The 19,292-nt window shown below is 31.3% G+C and overlaps 5 protein-coding genes across 7 annotated transcripts; 4 read left to right on the forward strand and 1 right to left on the reverse strand.

Moving 5' to 3' along the window:
• Positions 1-4,006: 4,006 nt before the first annotated feature.
• Positions 4,007-5,877, forward strand: LOC101501509 (protein SPEAR3-like). Its single transcript, XM_004503397.4, has 5 exons — positions 4,007-4,328; positions 4,419-4,496; positions 5,123-5,178; positions 5,336-5,411; positions 5,667-5,877. Exons 1-5 carry the CDS (start codon positions 4,116-4,118, stop codon positions 5,766-5,768), a joined length of 525 nt encoding a protein of 174 aa, XP_004503454.1. The 5' UTR covers positions 4,007-4,115; the 3' UTR covers positions 5,769-5,877.
• Positions 5,878-6,331: 454 nt separating this feature from the next.
• On the forward strand, positions 6,332-8,569 carry LOC101501825 (aldehyde oxidase GLOX1). The gene is made up of 2 exons (XM_004503398.4): positions 6,332-7,005; positions 7,080-8,569. The coding sequence occupies exons 1-2, from the start codon at positions 6,478-6,480 to the stop codon at positions 8,418-8,420; spliced, it is 1,869 nt and encodes a 622-aa protein (XP_004503455.1). The 5' UTR covers positions 6,332-6,477; the 3' UTR covers positions 8,421-8,569.
• Positions 8,570-10,627: 2,058 nt separating this feature from the next.
• LOC101503218 (probable xyloglucan endotransglucosylase/hydrolase protein 26) lies at positions 10,628-12,170 on the forward strand. Its single transcript, XM_004503403.4, has 4 exons — positions 10,628-10,819; positions 11,135-11,235; positions 11,351-11,544; positions 11,656-12,170. Exons 1-4 carry the CDS (start codon positions 10,654-10,656, stop codon positions 12,062-12,064), a joined length of 870 nt encoding a protein of 289 aa, XP_004503460.1. The 5' UTR covers positions 10,628-10,653; the 3' UTR covers positions 12,065-12,170.
• A 365-nt stretch (positions 12,171-12,535) lies between these two features.
• On the reverse strand, positions 12,536-13,258 carry LOC101502888 (uncharacterized). The gene has a single exon (XM_004503402.4). The coding sequence runs from the start codon at positions 13,125-13,127 to the stop codon at positions 12,720-12,722; it is 408 nt and encodes a 135-aa protein (XP_004503459.1). The 5' UTR covers positions 13,128-13,258; the 3' UTR covers positions 12,536-12,719.
• A 124-nt stretch (positions 13,259-13,382) lies between these two features.
• Positions 13,383-18,812, forward strand: LOC101502150 (casein kinase 1-like protein 3). Of its 3 annotated transcripts, XR_001144061.3 has the most exons (17): positions 13,383-13,642; positions 13,762-13,802; positions 14,203-14,272; positions 14,368-14,516; positions 14,639-14,734; positions 14,843-14,913; positions 15,016-15,077; positions 15,159-15,222; positions 15,302-15,386; positions 15,479-15,605; positions 16,205-16,287; positions 16,398-16,455; positions 16,706-16,818; positions 16,931-17,122; positions 17,224-17,393; positions 17,908-17,992; positions 18,373-18,812. XR_001144061.3 is itself a non-coding variant. In XM_012716696.3 (15 exons), exons 1-14 carry the CDS (start codon positions 13,567-13,569, stop codon positions 17,108-17,110), a joined length of 1,275 nt encoding a protein of 424 aa, XP_012572150.1. In that variant the 5' UTR covers positions 13,383-13,566; the 3' UTR covers positions 17,111-17,122; positions 17,224-17,694. The 3 variants fall into 3 exon arrangements, 1 of the variants encoding a protein (XP_012572150.1); XR_001144062.3 differs by lacking the exon at positions 17,908-17,992; XM_012716696.3 differs by lacking the exons at positions 17,908-17,992; positions 18,373-18,812 and having other exon boundaries at positions 17,224-17,694.
• The last annotated feature ends 480 nt before the right edge of the window (positions 18,813-19,292 follow it).

Here is a 19,292-nt window from a genome sequence, read left to right on the forward strand (position 1 = left end):
TTACGGGTCAATAAAAAATGCATTGCACTCACATATTCCGAGATTAATTATTGCTAATGTCACTGGAGTAGAATCGATCCAGGGTCAAAACTAATAAAACTAAAGTTTTATGCCTTGGAAAAATAATTAATTTTTCATATATATATATAGGTCTAAACATAAATAAAAAATCTTAAATAGTATAACTATTAAAAGGTCTCACAATTATAAAAGGATACCATTGACATATTTAATTAAAATAATGTGTATTATAAAACAAGAAATGTAGAACTCAAATAAAATTATAGTAAAATATTGTTTTTAGTATTAAAATAGTCTCTAATTTTTTTAATCAAAACTTTAGTTTAGAGTTCGTTTTATGTCTCAATAAATGTTAGGTTGGTTCTGCATTGAATAAAGACAAGTATAAATTCTTTTGTAAGTGTTTAAAAAATTAAAAGATTTTTTTATCTTAGGTTGAAGTATAATTCTTTATAAATTACTTTGACAAATGCATCATATGTTAATCTGTAAGTGTTCAATGGATCAAAATGTCTTGGATATCTTAGGTGAAAATCGCATTTAATTATTTCTTTGTAAAATTGAAAATGAAAAATGTATTCATATAATTTTATATAATTCAAATTAACATATGTTTCATCTATTCCTTTTTTCATCGGTTCTTATTTTTCCAAAAAAAAAAAAAAATAGTTTATAGCTAATATTTGGTTTGAAATTACACACTATAATTTTTTTATTCAGTGTTATTTAAACCGTAATTTCCATGCATATTTAGTTTTGTTTGTTTGTGTTTTTTCGTTCTTTCGTTGTTTTTTTGTGACGTTGTGTTTGTTCATTGTCTTGTTGGTTATATTTGATCCAAATCTACTTCGTTCAAGTGTAAATTCAATCAATAATTTTAACATCGTCAACATTACAACTTCGGATGAATAAGTATTCCGGACACAATTTTATCATCTTTGTAGGTCTTGTCACATTTGTAGATATTTTATCATTTTATACTATTAACTTAAGTGTTGCGAGTTTGTTTGTAAATTCATCATTTTTCGTTCTAACGACATTGAATTATAATGCTTTCAATTTATGTAATTTCTATCGATTTAAATGAATGAATATATTTTTTAGTTAAAAAAAATTAACATACATATGTTCCATAAAGGCTAGACGAACAATTGCAAGAATATTTGATATCTTCCACTAATCTTGCCCTTATAAACAGATTTTTACACATTTAAAGTATGATCCGAATAACTCAATAGTGATAATTTGATAATATATGATATGACGATAAATTCTAATATCATATTTAAAATTTGGATTGTGTTTAAGTCAAAATTTATAAAATTGAACTGTAAAGTAAAAAGTATCTTGTCTAACTTTAGACTCTTAACACTAGTTCCTCTGAAATCAAAAGAAAAAAAAATGCATGAATTTTAAGTTAAATGAATAATGAAGAAATTTTATATGCTCAATTTAATGAAAAAAAATAATAAGCTACGGATTAATATTATCGCTTAGTGTTTTGAGTTTTACTCATTTACTACATTTATTTTACTTCCCTTTCTGAATAAATTGCTTAATTGTGGAATTTTGCAGCTATGGCTTCTCAGTTTGATGCATTACTGTTATCATCATCATCATCATCATTATTATTATTATTATTATTATTATTATTATTATTATTATTATTATTATTATTATTATTGTTATTGGAGATTAGACTCTTTGAAATGAAATATGTATTATGAGGCATATTTTCCCAAGAACCAAAAAGATTAAAATAGAAAAAAGTCTAAGTCATAAATCATATCGTAAATTACATGACCCTGTTAAAAAATATTGACCAATGGTGCTATTAAGAATTATGGACGAATCCATAAATCTATCAAATAAGGATCGACAAAATTTATTAATAATATGTGACCCTAACACATAGATAATAATTGCAATTTAAAGAAATATTGCATAAATAATAGTAAAAAGAATACCTCTAGATCCGTCGCCGCTAAGAATTGCAAACTTGCAATACCCCAATTCTTTATAATTAATGTCGACGAGACTTTTTAGAAAAGAAATATATTAAAAAAGAATACCTTCTGAAAATGATTGATAATATTATTATTATTATTATTATTATTATTATTATTATTATTATCAATATTATTATTGTTATTGGATTTTCAGTTTCATGTATTATTATTATTATTATTATTATTATTATTATTATTATTATTATTATTATTATTATTATTATTATTATTATTATTATTGTTATTGATATTGTCAGCTGAGACAAATTGACCGTGAGCTAGGAAACCACATGTAAAGTGGGACCCACTTACAGCTTTGTTACCTAAAATCAATCAGCTTAACTAAAATAATCGCCATATATAGCTTAAAGAAAATGGTCATGTATACAAGAACCAGGATAAATTAACATCTAAAAGTAGCTTTGACTAAAAAATAAGTGGTAGTGCTTCCAATGGTAGAATATACTTTCAATTCTTCTTAATTAATTTACTTTTAAATAGATATATATTGGCAGGCCATACTATTTCAAGTATAATTTAAGAAACAAATTAAATTTAGTAATTAAATTTTGTATATAAATATTTTCAATTGTAGTATTCTAAGTGTTATATGCAATATTCCTATTTTTGTAACAAAATATAACCAAAACACATGTTTTGTGTGTGTATATTTTGCTCCAGAAAGAGTATAATCAAAATATATAAATATTTGATATATATTTTATATATGAGTATGTCTAAAATATCCTTATATATATATATACCATCAACCTTTGATTTAATTTCTTGTATCATAAGACAAACTATAATCATTTGTACGAGTAATAGTATTAATAAGATACTTAATTTAAAAAAAGAATAATTAATGTATCAGTGAGATTTTTTTTAAAGAAGTGTATCTAGTAATTAAAATGAAAATAAAACAATAACTGTATTTAACAGCTTTAGAAAATCAATACTTAGACAAATTTTATACAAATATCTAAATTATGCAATCTTCTTAAATAACCCTTTTGAAAAAGTGTAGGTTGTTAATCTATACTTAAAAATTAAGAGTACATTAATAATCTTCACTTTTAATTTTCATCATTAATAATTAGAATAAAATTTACAAAACTATCCTTAAATTTTACTTATTTAAAATAGTAATTTACACATCATAAAAATGACTGGACCTAAATTAGCAACTTCTTTCAAAAAAACAACAACAAATATATCTAGTAATATTTTTAAAGAAGTGTATCCAGTAACTTAAATGAAAAGAAAACAACAATTGCATTTAACAATTTTAGAAAATCAATACTTAGAGAAATTTAATACAAATATCCAATCTTCTTAATTAAGTCTTTTGAATTGATGAAAAGATTCTTAGAACAGGACATACAGAGTAGTATTAAACATGTCATGCATACTCTAATATTTAACCTCCAACCTTGTGGCAATTAGCTATAAATGATTGTCTTATGGCTTATATATAATTTAATTAACATGCATATGAAATTAATTTTTTAATAAGCTAAAAAAAGCTAAAATAAGAAAAATAAAAATTAGGAGACGTAAGCATAATCCAAGAAAAGAAAAAGTAATTACCGTCTTATCTTCGTTATCATTAAATCTTTCTAGGATGTGTTTAGCTAACATTCATCGTCTTTTGAAAAAAAAATTCTCAAAATCTTAAAAGCTATTATGAGATTTAAATAATGATATGATAATAAATTATTTTGACATGCAACACAAGTATAATAAACATATTAAATGAGAGACAGTCGCTTTGAGAGATAGTATATATAGATAGATGAGTAGACAGTATATATATTATAATAGAAAACGTAAACATGATTGATGTATAATATATAATAATAATAATGAAATACATATGAGTTGAGATAATAATGTATTAAATTGAGGCAAGAGGATAGTTGAAGAAAGAGATCGAGCATAGAATCTAGCTATATATATATATATATTGAATTGAAATGTATAAAATACAGAATCTGATCGAGCCAGCGATGCGTGGCATGGTTATATAAAAACAGAACCAAGTTTCCATCAAGTGAAAACAATTTGCAAAATCTAATATAGCAAATGGATAGTTATTTTAGAGAAGCAAACTTTGGAAATGAAAGAGAAAGAGGAAGTGGTTCTTCTTCTTCATCATCATCAAGGAAAGGGAAGAAGAGCAATTCAGATCATAAACCAAAACAACCACAAAGAGGACTTGGTGTTGCTCAATTAGAGAAAATTAGATTACATACTCAATTTCCACCTAACACATCTCATTTCAACATTATTAATAATGTAATTAATTAAATTCAACTTCTCATTGCTTTCTTTTTCTCTTATGTTTTTTTTTACTACTATTATTGAATTGTGAAAATATATATGCAGGAAGATCCAAGAGTGATGCAAATGCCATATTCATCATACTCATCACCAAATTCATATGCCTTCCAACCCCACACTATGGTATGTCCAATTAATTTAATTAATAGTACCCTTTTATGAATTAACTTTCATATTAATCTTTTAGTGATATATATATACATTGGTGAACATGTTCCGAATTTATATTTTCTCTTCTCACTTTACTTATGCTAGTGCAGAGTAAAATATTGCACCACAAAGCAATCAAAAGTTCAAAATGGTTTTTTTCAACCACTTGTAGTTAAGTTTTTTTTTTCCAGGAGATATATGTAAAAGTGTAAAATTAATATCTCTGTTTTCTATATATTTTAAGATTTTCAAGTATATATACTAATTAATATAGTATGTTATAAAGTTTTAATTTTTTTTATATGTAAGGTCAATTTAAACAAAATTATACTTTCAACACATCATAGTCAATCTAAAAAAATTTATACTCTTAATACATCACAGTCAATCACACGTTAATGCATCAGAGTCAATATATCACACGTGATTTTAGAAGTAATTATACTAAAAATAATATTTTTTATAATAATTAGATGATTTTAATTAATTGAAGTGAAATAATTCTTTAAGCAAACAATGTATTGATTTATGTATAATAAAAAAAGCAGTGAGATGGGAGAATCCTAAAATTTTGACAAAAAAAAACTTTGCTAATGCAGATGGGCCTACCAGAATATGAAAGAACAAACATGAGATATGGAGATTCTCAGCCAAGGTACTCACTTTCCTGTTCAATTTAATCACATCCTTGGCAACTAATGATGTAAAAAAAAAAATCAGTATTTACAAAAATTGGATGTTATTTCCTTCTAATTTTATGAGGATTTTTATTCTGATATGAGTTTTTTTTTTTTTTTTTAATCTTAAACCAGATGGCAACATGGCAATGCTATGATGCACCAATCTTCTTCTCAAACCAACATAACTCGACCCTTTCTAAACTTATATGTAAGGATTTTCATTTTATTCTCTAACAAGCATGCACCTCATTTGGTATAAATCAATTTTTCATTGACATCTAAAGAGAATCCATTATTTTGTCAATTCATATAATTAATTTCAAAATTTAGTTACTAGATATAAGATTGATATGTCTAAATAGCGGATTACCATTAAATGCATGTATATAGAATTAGTTTATATTGTAAATTACTAATTTAACTTAAATTCAAAACTGACTACTTTTTGGCCCTTCCTATTTAGGACTCACAAGACATAGATATCAAGAAGCATAGGAGTGGTTCCTTGGATTCAGAATCAAGTAACACCCAGGAGCTAGATTTGGAGCTCAAATTATCTTTGTAGTACATGATCAAATGTAGTTGACTCTCATATTTAATGCTTTTATTTACGATTCAGAATTGTAAAAGTTCAACAAATTAATGAACAACACAATATAAGTGTTTTTTTTTAATGGTTTTACTTTTATCTAGTTTGACTCTTTAAAGATATTATTTTAATACACTATCGTTATAAAACTTTTTTAGGACATCAAATAAAATAAGTACAAATAATTGTTTGTATGACTTTTAATGTTAAAATGATTAAAATCAATATGTATATGAATCTAACTATTATGATTGATGGATATAATTACATAATGTATATCCGAAGAATTTTTAGAACATATATTAGCTAGCTTTGGTGTTGAGGAAAGGTTGTCCACAAACCTTAAGTACGTATTTAATAACACATTTAAGTTATTGGTTAGAATACAACTCAAAAGAAAGGTTCGGTGCTATATGCTATATACTATATTGGCGCAACTGTTTCTAAGAGGGTCTCCTCTAAACATGGCTGAAACCATTTTCTATATTAGCAAATACCTCTATTTCTCCTAACACTATTTAAACCCAATGTGAAGGTATGTTATTTTAACAAAACATATATATCCTAAGGAACCAGACACACGCTAAACACAGGCTTTAACAAGCCTCGTGTAAAGTGTGTCTGGGTCCAAAATATTTATTTGTTCAAAGTTTTTCACCAATTATACATTTGAAATCCATAAACAATGACACATTTACACAAGGTTGTTTTCATTCTTGCTATCTTGTTCCTTGTCGTGGATGCCAGACATACAAATAGACATTTGAAAGGTCACAGAATTCGCAGGCATCCCCTTTTCCCAAACTTGCATCATCCATTTGATCCACCCTCAGATGACAATAACGATGTTGTACCATCAGAGGATGATAATGATGTTACACCTTCAAATGATGATAATAATAATGATGCTCCCATTTATAATAAAAATCTTAGAGATGTGATGGACAAAAAGGATGATTTCGAAATAGATTCTATTGGGTCTTGGGAGATAATTTCAGAGAATGCAGGTGTATCAGCAATGCATGTGAATTTGTTACCAACAAATAAGATCATGATCTATGATGCCAAGGTTTATCGTGGATCCAGAATTAAATTACCAGATGGTGTACCATGTGTTCCATACAAAGATTTTCAAACTCAAGAAGACAAACTTGATTGTTTTGCTCATTCAGTTGAATATGACCTTGAGACAAATCAAGTTAGACCACTTAAGGTTTGTATCCTATTTATAACTTTTTCATTTACATGGAAGAACATGTTAATTAAATATGATTAATTGCGGTGTAGATTAATGGTGGAGATCCTTGGTGTTCCTCCGGAGGACTTGCACCTGATGGTACCCTTGTGAGTTCTGGTGGTTTTGCCGATGGTGGTAAAACCGTTAGACACTTTGGTGGTGGTTGCGAAGAGTGTGAATGGAGGGAATATGACAATACATTGGTTGATGATAGATGGTATGCAACTCAACAACTCCTTCCAAATGGAGAATTCATATTGGTAGGAGGACGTAGAGCATTTAGCTATGAATTCATCCCACAACAGGAAGGACAGAGAAATGAAAAATCATACTTTTTTCCATTTCTATATGAGACAGCTGACTTGGATGAGAACAACCTATACCCTTTTGTCCATCTCTCCATTGATGGAAACCTTTTTATCTTTTCAAACAACCGTTCCCTTCTTTTGAACCCTACCACACACAAAGTAGTTCGTACATTTCCCGTTTTACCTGGAGGATCTCGTAACTATCCTGCCTCTGGTATGTCGGCTCTGCTCCCAATAGACCTTAATGCTGAAAATGCCAAGGCAGAGGTTCTTGTTTGTGGTGGCAATCTCCCTGATGCTTTTTTGATTGCTGAAACAAAGAAAACATTTCTTCCAGCTCTTCAAGATTGTAATAGGTTAATGATATCTGAACCTTTTCCTCAGTGGGATAATGAAATAATGCCATCTAGGAGAACTATGGGAGATGCTCTTATCCTCCCCAATGGACAACTCTTATTTATCAATGGGGCACAATTAGGCACAGCTGCATGGTGGGACGCAGAGGCACCAAACTACACACCTGTATTGTATAATCCAGACAAACCAAAAGGTTTGAGGTTCAAGGTCATGAAGCCTACCCAAATTGCAAGAATGTACCACTCAACTTCACTAGTGCTTCCTAATGGTAAGATTTGGGTTGGTGGCAGTAACACACACAATGCATATAGAGATGTAGATAGGTATCCAACTGAGACTAGAGTTGAGGCGTTCTCTCCTCCTTATTTGGATGAGGCTTTTAACAGGTATAGGCCACAAATCAGTGAAGATGCATCTGACAAAGAGTTAACATATGGAAACTTATTTGAAACTCAATTTTCGGTGGAAGAAGGTGATAGGTTGACAACAAATGACATAAAGGTAACAATGTATTCACCACCTTTCACCACTCACGGCTTCTCCATGGGTCAGAGGCTTATCATTCTCAAGAATGATGAGCTCATTGAACAGGCACAAGGAGTTTACAGGGTTAGGTTGGTGGCGCCGCCATCTGGGATCATTGCTCCTCCTGGCTATTACTTGCTCTCTGTCGTCCATCGTGGCATACCTAGTACAGGAACATGGGTGCATATCCAACAGAACTAGAACACCTTTATTTTTCTAACATGCATCAGGACGCAAGAAATTTATAATACACCCCATATCAAATCATTGTAAGACCTTAAATGTATTATTGGTTAACAGTATCACATCATGATTATAAAATACAATAACCCTTCAATATAGAAAAATAATGGTGGTGTTAAATGTTAATGAAATTTTAAAAATATATATATATATATATGTTCTCTCTAAAATAGGATTTTACAATGTACATAATAGAAAGAATTTCCTATGATCAACGGTTATTATAATTACAATCTCAACCGCTATTGTGTGTTTCTTATAGGTTATAGGGATGGGAATAAAGCAAATCAATCGAGAGTGGCTTACAACTTAGTCTAAGACCATACTTTTTTCTTAAAGCCGAGACTTCTAAAAAAAACATATTTAATTAAAAAGGTCATGCATGTAATAAGTCTTTTAGGTCGATTTATTTAAATAAATATAAATATATTTTTTTACTACTATAATTATTATATTAAAATTTGATTTTTTGTTATATATTCAATTTTTAGTAATTTATGCATATTAATCTCATTTAGTGTTTGACATATTTAAATGTATTATTATAAAATATAATTTAAGTATAGTGTATATAAAGTCATATTCTTCAAAATGTGATGCTAAATATTAAAATATAACTTAATTTTAGTGACGTATTAACTCATTTACCTATTTAAAAATATGTTTGATTACTTATTCAAAAATGTTAAATGAAATAAGTTTTTAAGTAGGCTAATAGGACTTACCAGACTTCTATCAAGGCTATTCTCAAACCTAAAAAGTAAGCCTATGACATACCATATGACAGACTTAGGCCTTAAATTTTTTGACAGGTCAGAGTCAGACCTAACAAAACCTAACTCGGTCCAGTGTATTCTCACCCCTAGTGGGTTAGAGTACACCACTTATTATACTTTATAAGCAAATGAATGTTGAACATCTCAAAACAATAGTACAAAAGGTGATTAATATTTTTTTCTTGGTCCAACTAGAGAATCACCTCGTTGAAACTCTATGTACGTTTTTGACCCAAAAAAAAACCCCTATATATGGACGTAGTGTTACATAAACAAATTGAACATACAAAAGAAAGATTTTGTCCTTTAGAGAAAAACAATATAGACCACCAAAAATCTTTATTTTATCGCAATATTCGAAGTTGGATAGATTATCATTAGAGATGTTGTATTTTAGAAAATTTTACCCATACCCCACATTTTCTTCAAATTATCCATTTTATTCGACTTTTTAATAAAAAAGTAAAAAAAAATGAACAACAAACAACCATAATTATTTTTTTAAGCTTGATTGCAATTTTGATTTTTCTATTATTATCAATTCACAAAATTAATTCTTATATTTTAAAAGTCAATACTTTTGATCTATCCCTCATATTTTTAAACTAAAAAATAACAATTTAACAATTTGTCGATGAAAATAAAAAAATTAAAATTGTAATTAAATCTTTTTTTAGCAAAAATACTTGCAAAATTAATTTAAATATTTCAGAACACAAATGTATATCATACAAAACTCAAATTATGAGTTTGCTCTAAAAACTTAATTTACGGAATACATTTATAATTTTAAGGTGTAGGAGAGTTTTTCAATTTTGTTTTTAATAAAAAATCAGGGATAAATCTGAATTTTTGAAGACTTTTAGGTGCAGGGGTATAATTGTGGATTGCTCACCGTACTAGTCTCGTGCACGAAATTATGTTATTCTAGCCAGCCCACGTATACAGGCAAGCTTGGTTCCTGGGAGGAACACCAGCTCCCCATGAACCCTACGCGCGCGCATCAAAATACCAGTATTTCAAATTATTTTGATCCCAACTCATCACATTGTAACCTTTTATTCACAACTAATTAAATTTAAAACCAGAGACATGCGTGATATAGCTAGGTGTCATTTTTCAAAAACAAACAATAAAATGGAATCAGATTTTAAACACTTGTACACAATCAGAGGAGCCAACTTATTTATGAAACTTGAAATAAATTATGTAGGCTCTCCGTTTTAGAAGTAATAATGCCATAACGACAAATCCCATGTACAGGTCAATATACTTGGACCAATTAATTAAATAATAATGACGTAAAGTTCATCTTTAGGATGTCATGTTGCTGCTTGGAACTTATATAAAGACAACACCAAGGCAACCAATGATAAATCGTCCCAATTTTTAACTTCATACACAGAATTGCAAACATGGACAAATTTGAAAAATTGTTGGTAGCTTTTTTTATGTGTGCACTCATACCCAACATAATCCAGGTGAATGCTAACTTTTCAAAGAGCATGTACCTCACATGGGGTGTTCAACATGCATCAATTAGGGGTGAAGATCTTCACCTTGTGTTGGATAAAACCTCAGGTTAAAAACTTTATACTTGCATGCATCAGCTTTGGTTTCAATAATTTTGCATCGACGTGCTAGGAAATTTAAAATTTGTTGCCTTTTCCAATATGTTGCAATTGAATATTTAGTGGGAAAAAATGATATTATCATTATGGCCTAATACCAAGAGCATGATGTCACATGTTCATGTAGCACTTACGATTGGACACCAGACTAACATTATGCAAACTGCAGTAAAGTGAATAAAGTAATAAACTGAGAATTGTAATCATCATTAAGAGGCTAAAGTGTAAATGGATGGAAATATATGGTGCTGCTTTTGAATTTCAGGATCAGCTGCTCGGTCAAAGAGATCTTTCTTATTTGGAAGTATTGAAATGTTAATCAAGCTGATACCTGGTAACTCTGCTGGAATAGTCACAGCCTACTATGTAAGTTCACTAGACCTACAAGGGCTATAAACACCAACATAATCTCTTCTTCAAATCTACATCATACTTGTGTTAGTAAATGAAATGCTAATGTTCTTACTTTAAATCTGCACAGTTATCTTCCACAGGAAATCAACACGATGAGATAGATTTTGAGTTCTTAGGTAACAGTACAGGACAACCGTACACAGTCCATACTAACATATATACGCAAGGAAAAGGAAGCAGAGAGCAACAATTTCACCTCTGGTTTGACCCAACTGCTGATTTTCACAATTACACCATTCACTGGAATCCCTCAGAAATTGTGTAAGTTGTAGTGGAACAAAGTAATTCACTTCCTCATTTGCATGAAAAAAATACTATAATACCCATCTAATTGTTTGATCTATGTGATTATCGTCATCTCTCTTATCTCAGGTGGTATATTGATAGCATGCCAATACGGGTTTTCCAGAACTACAAAAATGAAGGCATAGGCTATCCAAACAAGCAAGGAATGAGAGTTTATACCAGCCTATGGAATGCAGATAACTGGGCAACAAGAGGTGGACTTGTGAAAACCGATTGGAGCGGTGCACCATTCAAGGTAGGGTTTCATCATTTCAGAGCAAGGGCTTGCAGGTGGAATGGAGCAATGAGCATTAATCAGTGTGCCTCTAATGTACCAGCAAATTGGTGGACATCTTCCATATACAAACAGCTGAGTTATGGCCATATAAGGCAATTGATTTGGGTGAGGAAGAATTTCATGATCTATGACTATTGCAATGATTACAAAAGATTCAATGGACAGTTCCCTCCCGAATGCTACAAAACACAATTTTAATTCTGATACAAACATTTGCAATTTGTCACGGTCTTGGTGATTTACGGATTTCATTCTTGTATTGAATCAAATTAATTATCTTATAAATGAAATAATAAAATTTGCATTAATAATGTGCTTGTTATATTTTACTCATCTACATAACTACACATCAAATTGAAAATGTGCCTCATGAGTTGGTATCAATACGACATGAACATGTCTGGTTATGCTCAATTACTTTTATTATTTACCCGCTCCGTCTCACCTATCGTTTTTGTTCATTTCATACATATTAAGAAAAAATTGTGAATAACTCACAACAATTTTAACTAATTATCCTCTATTAACTATTGGCACGTTTCACGTCATCTTCAATGCAAAACGGAAAATGAAGTTTATTTTGAAACATTTTTTTTCCCTAAGTTGGCACTCGTTCTGAGACTGAGGGACGGCGTCTACAAGTGTGATTCATATCTAAATACTTTGATGAACTCATAACTAATAAATACCCATTCATATGCTGGGAAGGATATTAATCAGCACACATGAACCCTATACTAGGGATATCTAATTGAATTCGAATCTCGTAAATCTAGCTACACATAATTTATTTTTTATCAACAATAATAATAATGAAAACGAAAGATAGAAATAGAGATGGTTAGAAAACAAACTAGGAATTGATACACAAACAAATACCGATGACGATGAGAGCAGTTCCGAAGAAAGCGCGAGGGAGGTGAGTGTGTTCACCGAGGAGCGTAGCAAAGAAAGCGGTGGAGGCGAATGTGGTGGCGTTGGTAACGGGGACGGCGAGGGAGAGAGGAGCGTCGGAGAGAATGGCGAAGAAAGTGGCGGAGGCGGAGAGGTTAACGAGAAAGGGGATGGAGTATTGCCAGATTGAAAGAAGCTTGAGCCAGTTGCGAAGAGAGAATAAGATTTTTTGGGCGAGATTTGTTGAGTGAGGATGTGGTTGTTTAGCCGAAGAGGATTTGAGAGCTTCATCCCATAGAAGAGCACCCCAGCGCATGATAGCGTTTGTGGCACCCCATATCATTCCCACTGCAATCATCTTCTCCATCTTTGCTCTGTTTCACCTTCGCCACATCGCACTCAGTGACTTGCAACCTGCACAACTTGGGCTCATTAGATGGGCCTGTCAAAAAATTGAATTAACAGGGAAATTAAGAAGGTTGTTATTTGCACCCTCCGGCTTTGTTTTTACACTCCTCTCCACTTGTCACGTTATCTATTAGTATTATTACATTATTACATAGTCCCCGTGAACATAATATAATTTTAACTGACGTAAATATCCCCCACGCATTCGATGCATTTTTTTTTTGTCTATATGGGCTTTCTTTCACTCTCTGTAGCGTGTGGCTCTGGTTTCCCTCGTGTTTCAGTGCCGAAAAGCAACAAAAGCAGCGACAACAACAAATCCTACTTTCTTTGGTTTTGATTTTATGCTGCGGTAGATTTCCAAATTCTACTTCACTTGTTTCTGGAACCTTCGACTTATGGAGCGCATCGTTGGCGGCAAGTACAAGCTCGGCCGCAAGATCGGAAGCGGTTCTTTCGGTGAAATCTACCTCGGTGAGCGAGCTTCCTCTCTCTCTCTCTCTCTCTCTCATCCGTTATTGTTTTCACAACCACTCTTTATATTAGGTTTATTACTTCTTATCGCTTTTTCATGTTTTCCTTTGTTGCTGCAGCTACGCATATTGATACCTTCGAAATCGTTGCCGTCAAAATCGTAAGTCTCTTCATCGTAGGTTTTTCTATTTTGTATGCGATTCCGTGCCCTAATTTTCTGATTGAAGTTGCATATTCGAATTTTTGTGTTAGTACGCATGAATTAGCAATTCAGCATGCGTTATTTTGCACCAAAACTTGTTCGAATTTTCGTGTTAGTGTACATGAATTAGCAATTCAGCATGTGTTTTTTGCACCGGAATTTGTTCGAGTTTTCTTGTTAGTATACATGAATTAGCTATTCAGCATGTGTTTTTTGCACCGAAACTTGTTCGAATTTTCGTGTTAGTATACATGAATTAGCAATTCAGCATGCGTTACTTTGCTAACTAGGTTCTTAATCCACCGAAACTTAAGTTTAGAAATTTATGATGCTAACACTTCCTTTTTTACTGTTGCAGGAAAATAGTAAAACAAAGCATCCACAACTACTTTATGAAGCAAAACTCTACAATATTCTTCAAGGAGGAAGTATGCATTTTGCAACATTTAGATTTTTGTTTTAATTGTTTTAGGGAGGTAGAAATGCAAGTTGTGAGGTTGAGATTATGGCTTTATTGATGCAGGTGGCATTCCAAGCACAAAATGGTCTGGCATTGATGCGGAGGATAATGTGCTTGTTCTTGATTTACTGGGGCCTAGTCTTGAGGATCTTTTTGTGTATTGTGGAAGGAAGTTTTCATTGAAGACTGTGTTACTGTTAGCCGATCAAATGGTATGCTGGATGGCTTGTTAGATCTTATCATACATTTTCATTGAATTCTAATTCTTTGAATACTAATTCTTTGAATTCTCACTCTTTTTTTATTTTTTATTTTAAATATTTGTTCTGTGCAGATCACTAGAATAGAATATGTACATTCTAAAGGATATTTACATAGAGATATTAAACCGGATAACTTCCTCATGGGACTTGGTCGGAAGGCCAACCAGGTAACTATCTTGTTATTGCTAATGAGTTGGACTTGCCCCTCCATCAACTATTTGTTGCTAATTTATTAAGGTTCCATTCGTGTGTTCTTATTGTCCTGTTCTTGTCAGGTTTACATGATTGATTTTGGGCTAGCAAAACGATATCGGGACTCCGCAACCAATCGCCACATTCCTTACAGGTTGTTCTACAGAATCTGTTTTCTTAGTTCTTTATTTTATTTTTGTAAATTGCACTCATCTTAATTTTCATTTTGAATGTTACTAACAAATGTAACTCACAGGGAGAACAAAAACTTAACAGGGACTGCTCGATATGCAAGTTGCAATACTCATCTTGGGATTGGTAAGTCAAAGCTAAAAGAAGATATTAACCCTTCGGCTTGAATAAATGTCAACTCATTCTCTTTCCAATATTATTTTTTAGAGCAAAGTCGACGGGATGATTTGGAATCACTAGGATATGTTTTTTTATACTTCCTTAGAGGAAGGTATGGCATTCTGTCCTATCTAATTTTTCCTGCAACATTTTGTTCAACCTGATTTGAATGACTAAATATTTGTGTTTAGCCTTCCATGGCAAGGTCTAAAGGCTGCCACAAAGAAACAGAAGTATGATAAAATATGTCAGAAGAAGGTGTCAACTCCTATCGAGGTTGGTATTTAAGCGTTTGTGTGGTGTGAAGCACCCCCTACCCCTACCCCACATAAAATAACTGACATATTTTTTACTTTTGTTTCCAAAAGGTACTATGCAAATCGCACCCCGTAGAGTTTGCTTCATACTTCCATTACTGCCACTCGTTGACATTTGATCAACGACCTGATTATGGATTCTTGAAGCGCCTATTTAGAGATCTATTTGCTCGGGAAGGTGATTATTTTCCATTTTTCAAATAATATAAAAATGAATTGCACCATTTTATTCATAATGCTCTTTTAGGGGCATGTGCATTATTATCAATCTTCATTAAATTTGTCTTCTTGTATGTAAAGGAATTCATTTTTATGTTAATACGTCATGAGGCTCCTTATATATGTTTGCTAACCTACATCTTACTCATTTTTTAGTAGATGTAAGTTAGGACTTAGGATGTTATAACTACAAATTTGTCAAATACGCCCGAAGGTATAACTTGCTAACTTACATCCACTAAAATATGAGCGGAAGTAAGCTAGCAAGTTATAACTAAAATTTGTCTATTGCACCCGAATATGTTACTTGCTAACTTACGTAATCCTTGATGTCAAAGAAGTCATGTGGTAGACACATTGAGGAGGTTAGATTAGGACAAGTCCTCATTTTCTCTTGAATGGTGACTCATTTAATAGGTGTTAATTATATTCTGTATACAACCATGCTTTCCGTTGTTCACTAAACTGTACTGATCAATGTCTTTCCTAAGAAGTAGTCTAGCATGTCAAAAGGGCCTCTTTAATTTTTCCTCCCTCTTTTTCTTCTATGTATGTCAGGTTATGAATTTGATTACATTTTTGATTGGACTATTTTAAAGTATCAGCAATCACAGAAGCATATAGTGCAGCCTTCCTTATCTGTGAGTATATTTGCTTTTTGATCCCCCCACCACATACAGTTTTGAGCCTTCCTTGTAATGTATTTTCTGTAATTCTGACAATATTAAAATTGTGTTATGACTTATGACAGCCAGTTCCTGGTGCAAATAACCGACACGCAGTTCCAGTGGATATTGACAACCATCAAGGTTTGTCTTTTATGTAGAGTATGTCATTTATAAATTGTCAATGTTTCTTATCAAGAAACAACTTATCTTGGTTGCTAGACAAGCTCATAGTAAAGGCGACAAAGGTATTTTTTGCGCAAAGTTGGCTGAACCCTTTTATGCGTCTTCTAAACTCTTCTATTGGAAGATGGATGCAATAGCTTTTAGTTTTCTACTTGATCAAGTATCTTGTTTATTATGATCAAATTTACATATTTCAATGCATATTCAGGGCACGGTGAAGAGCGAATTAGATCAGGAAATGCTACTGGTTCTGGTGTTAAAGTGCAGTTTAAACCACCAGCCGGTAGAAACTTGAGCTCACAAATCCCTCTTGACAAGAATGTAAGTAATTTTGCCTTAAATAATTCATTTTTCCTGTGGGGGATGTGATGCACACATATTGTGTCTAAAATTGAATAGATAAAGTATTTAGTAATTATTCTCTTTTTGGTAGATTTTTGGAGAAGCAAGTATGCCCTCTACTTCATACTTTCCCGATGGTACTTCAAAAAGGAACTCTTTGAAGCCTGACTTGTCTGCTGAACCTTCCAACCTTGGACAAGGGCAAGGTAGTAAAATTGGCACTTCAAGTAGCTGGATGTCATCTCTGCAGCGTCTAACTTCTTCCAAATGAATATCAAGCATGGTAATTTTCTGGTTTATGTTGTCATGTTGTTTCTTTTGCTGCTTAGTTTTTTTTGTAACCATACTTATCCTTGATGATTTGTGTTTTGTTGTATTTCCAAGCTTGAATCGTATGAAGATTCGTAGAATACATATATGAAGCTGCCACGTGGTTGTTTGCTCGCATCTTCCCCCAAGTGTTTGGTCAAGAATATTCAAGTGATGTACTCATGGACATGGATACGACAAATGTGCTGGAAGGTTGGCAAATTGCATAGCTCCTAAGGTGTAAGGTGACTGACTGACTACAAACAATTGTGAAGTATAAAATACGGACTATTGTGGCTTGGGTCCTAGTGCTGTACATAAATGTCAAATGTGGCACACAGCATTGTGTATTTATGTTTTCATGTAACATTAATGTCTGAAGTAGCCCCTTTTCCTGTTATGTTACTTGACGATTATTATCCATGTGCCATATGATAAGTGGCAACGCAGTTTGGTTTAAGTTTTTTATACTGACCGACAATCTTATAAATTGCAAATGTACTTTTAGTTGCCCTTATTTAAAATATTTCTTCGCAGTTTTGGATAGTCTTTGTTTCTCCTTTTACTTGTTCAAGTTTGTTGTCTGAATAAGAAACTGTACACTTGCACTTTTATAGCCCGCATATCATGTTAGAAAGCTTATATTAAAGAAATTCATTAGAATGTGAGATCTAAAATGAAAGTTTCATATTTATCATTTCTCATTTAGACTTATTTAGACTTTCATGATGGTATGTTGCACTTCTGTTTATTGACCAGGTTATCGAAAAGTAGATAATATATTGATTGAGGAAAATATATGGCTGAAAAGTCACAAAATAATGGTTCTTACGAATTATTGAAGGTAATTTTTGGTGGTGTCTATTCTACCCATGATTACATTTGTTTTGTATTATTTGGAAGTTATTATTTTGGTTTAAATTTTAAATATATAAAAAATTGTATTGGCCATGTCAAATTTTGTAATGATAGGAGATTTATCTCTTAAAATTGCTCAACTTGTTTTATGTTTTTATACTATAATAACTCTGGTATTGACCAGTACATCTTTATATTTATGTTTGTATCAATTGTTTTCATTAAGCTATATTTGTGATGTTGAACAAACACTTCTTTATTTTTAGGTAGCATATTAATTTCTGATGTCATTATTGTTATTAAATTGTATAATCTAGTTAAGACTTAGTGATTCTCAATTATCTGTCCATACTTTTATTTTTGCAGGACTTTCTTCTACACTAAACAATTTGCCATTGCCATGGAAGCCGCCATCTACAAGATCATACTCGTGATGCTACTTCTGACAAATAAATCAATCACCATAATCACTATACTATGGGTGAGAATGTGTTAATGAAATATTATATTGGTATAACTAAGATTATGAATCAATATAACTTAAATAATTTTTCGAAAATAGTTATTGATTTCAACTAGAGAAAAATGTGTTGGCTAATAGAGAAAAAATGTGTTAGCTACTAGAGAAAAATGTGTTAGCTAGTTATTTTGCTTCAATACAGTTATAAATGAGGTGATTTCTTTTTACTTTTTGCAAAGTCATCCAAGTACCATCTATCTCTAAAGTTTGTAAAATTTGTAATTGATGTTTTCTATCACGTAGTCTTTTGTGGTGGAGTCAAAACAATGAATTCAAATTTCTTCCATATCACTATATTTAGGGGTGGAAATATTTAGGGGTGGAAATAGTTGAGGTCAGGTTAGATTTTTAAAAAGTTTATGTCAAACATACAATTAATTTTTTAGACTTAAGTCTAGTTTAAAGTTTATTATAGTTTTTTTTTTCTTTTAATTTCATCTGACATTTAAATTATATATTTTACATTTTTTTAAATAGGCTAAACCCAATAAATATTAAATTACTAACAAATAACATGTAAATAAATAAATATATATCTTGTCTGATCTTGTTTAGGAGCAGTTCAAATTTATTAAATACTACCTTAATCTGGTCAGAGTGCCACCGACTCTTTTTTTAAAAAAAAAGTATATATTATATATAAATATTTAGAGTGATACTAATGGGCACCGACTCTTTTTATAAAAAAGTATATATTATATGTAAATATTTAGAGTGATACTAATTTTTTCAATATCTGTCTACATATTTGGAGCTTATCGTAACA

The sequence above is a fragment of the Cicer arietinum genome, chromosome 6 (genome assembly GCF_000331145.2).
Source record: "Cicer arietinum cultivar CDC Frontier isolate Library 1 chromosome 6, Cicar.CDCFrontier_v2.0, whole genome shotgun sequence".
NCBI lineage: Eukaryota > Viridiplantae > Streptophyta > Magnoliopsida > Fabales > Fabaceae > Cicer > Cicer arietinum.

Coding starts and splice junctions, on each gene's coding strand:
- LOC101501509 (XM_004503397.4), top strand. CDS start 4,116: ATGGATAGTTATTTTAGAGAAGCAAACTTTGGAAATGAAAGAGAAAGA. Junction 4,329..4,418: donor ATTTCAACATTATTAATAAT/GTAATTAATTAA, acceptor ATATATATGCAG/GAAGATCCAAGAGTGATGCA. Junction 5,179..5,335: donor TATGGAGATTCTCAGCCAAG/GTACTCACTTTC, acceptor ATCTTAAACCAG/ATGGCAACATGGCAATGCTA.
- LOC101501825 (XM_004503398.4), top strand. CDS start 6,478: ATGACACATTTACACAAGGTTGTTTTCATTCTTGCTATCTTGTTCCTT. Junction 7,006..7,079: donor ATCAAGTTAGACCACTTAAG/GTTTGTATCCTA, acceptor ATTGCGGTGTAG/ATTAATGGTGGAGATCCTTG.
- LOC101503218 (XM_004503403.4), top strand. CDS start 10,654: ATGGACAAATTTGAAAAATTGTTGGTAGCTTTTTTTATGTGTGCACTC. Junction 10,820..11,134: donor TGTGTTGGATAAAACCTCAG/GTTAAAAACTTT, acceptor TTTGAATTTCAG/GATCAGCTGCTCGGTCAAAG. Junction 11,545..11,655: donor TGGAATCCCTCAGAAATTGT/GTAAGTTGTAGT, acceptor CTCTTATCTCAG/GTGGTATATTGATAGCATGC.
- LOC101502888 (XM_004503402.4), bottom strand. CDS start 13,127: ATGGAGAAGATGATTGCAGTGGGAATGATATGGGGTGCCACAAACGCT.
- LOC101502150 (XM_012716696.3), top strand. CDS start 13,567: ATGGAGCGCATCGTTGGCGGCAAGTACAAGCTCGGCCGCAAGATCGGA. Junction 13,643..13,761: donor TTTCGGTGAAATCTACCTCG/GTGAGCGAGCTT, acceptor TTGTTGCTGCAG/CTACGCATATTGATACCTTC. Junction 15,606..16,204: donor AGATCTATTTGCTCGGGAAG/GTGATTATTTTC, acceptor TATGTATGTCAG/GTTATGAATTTGATTACATT.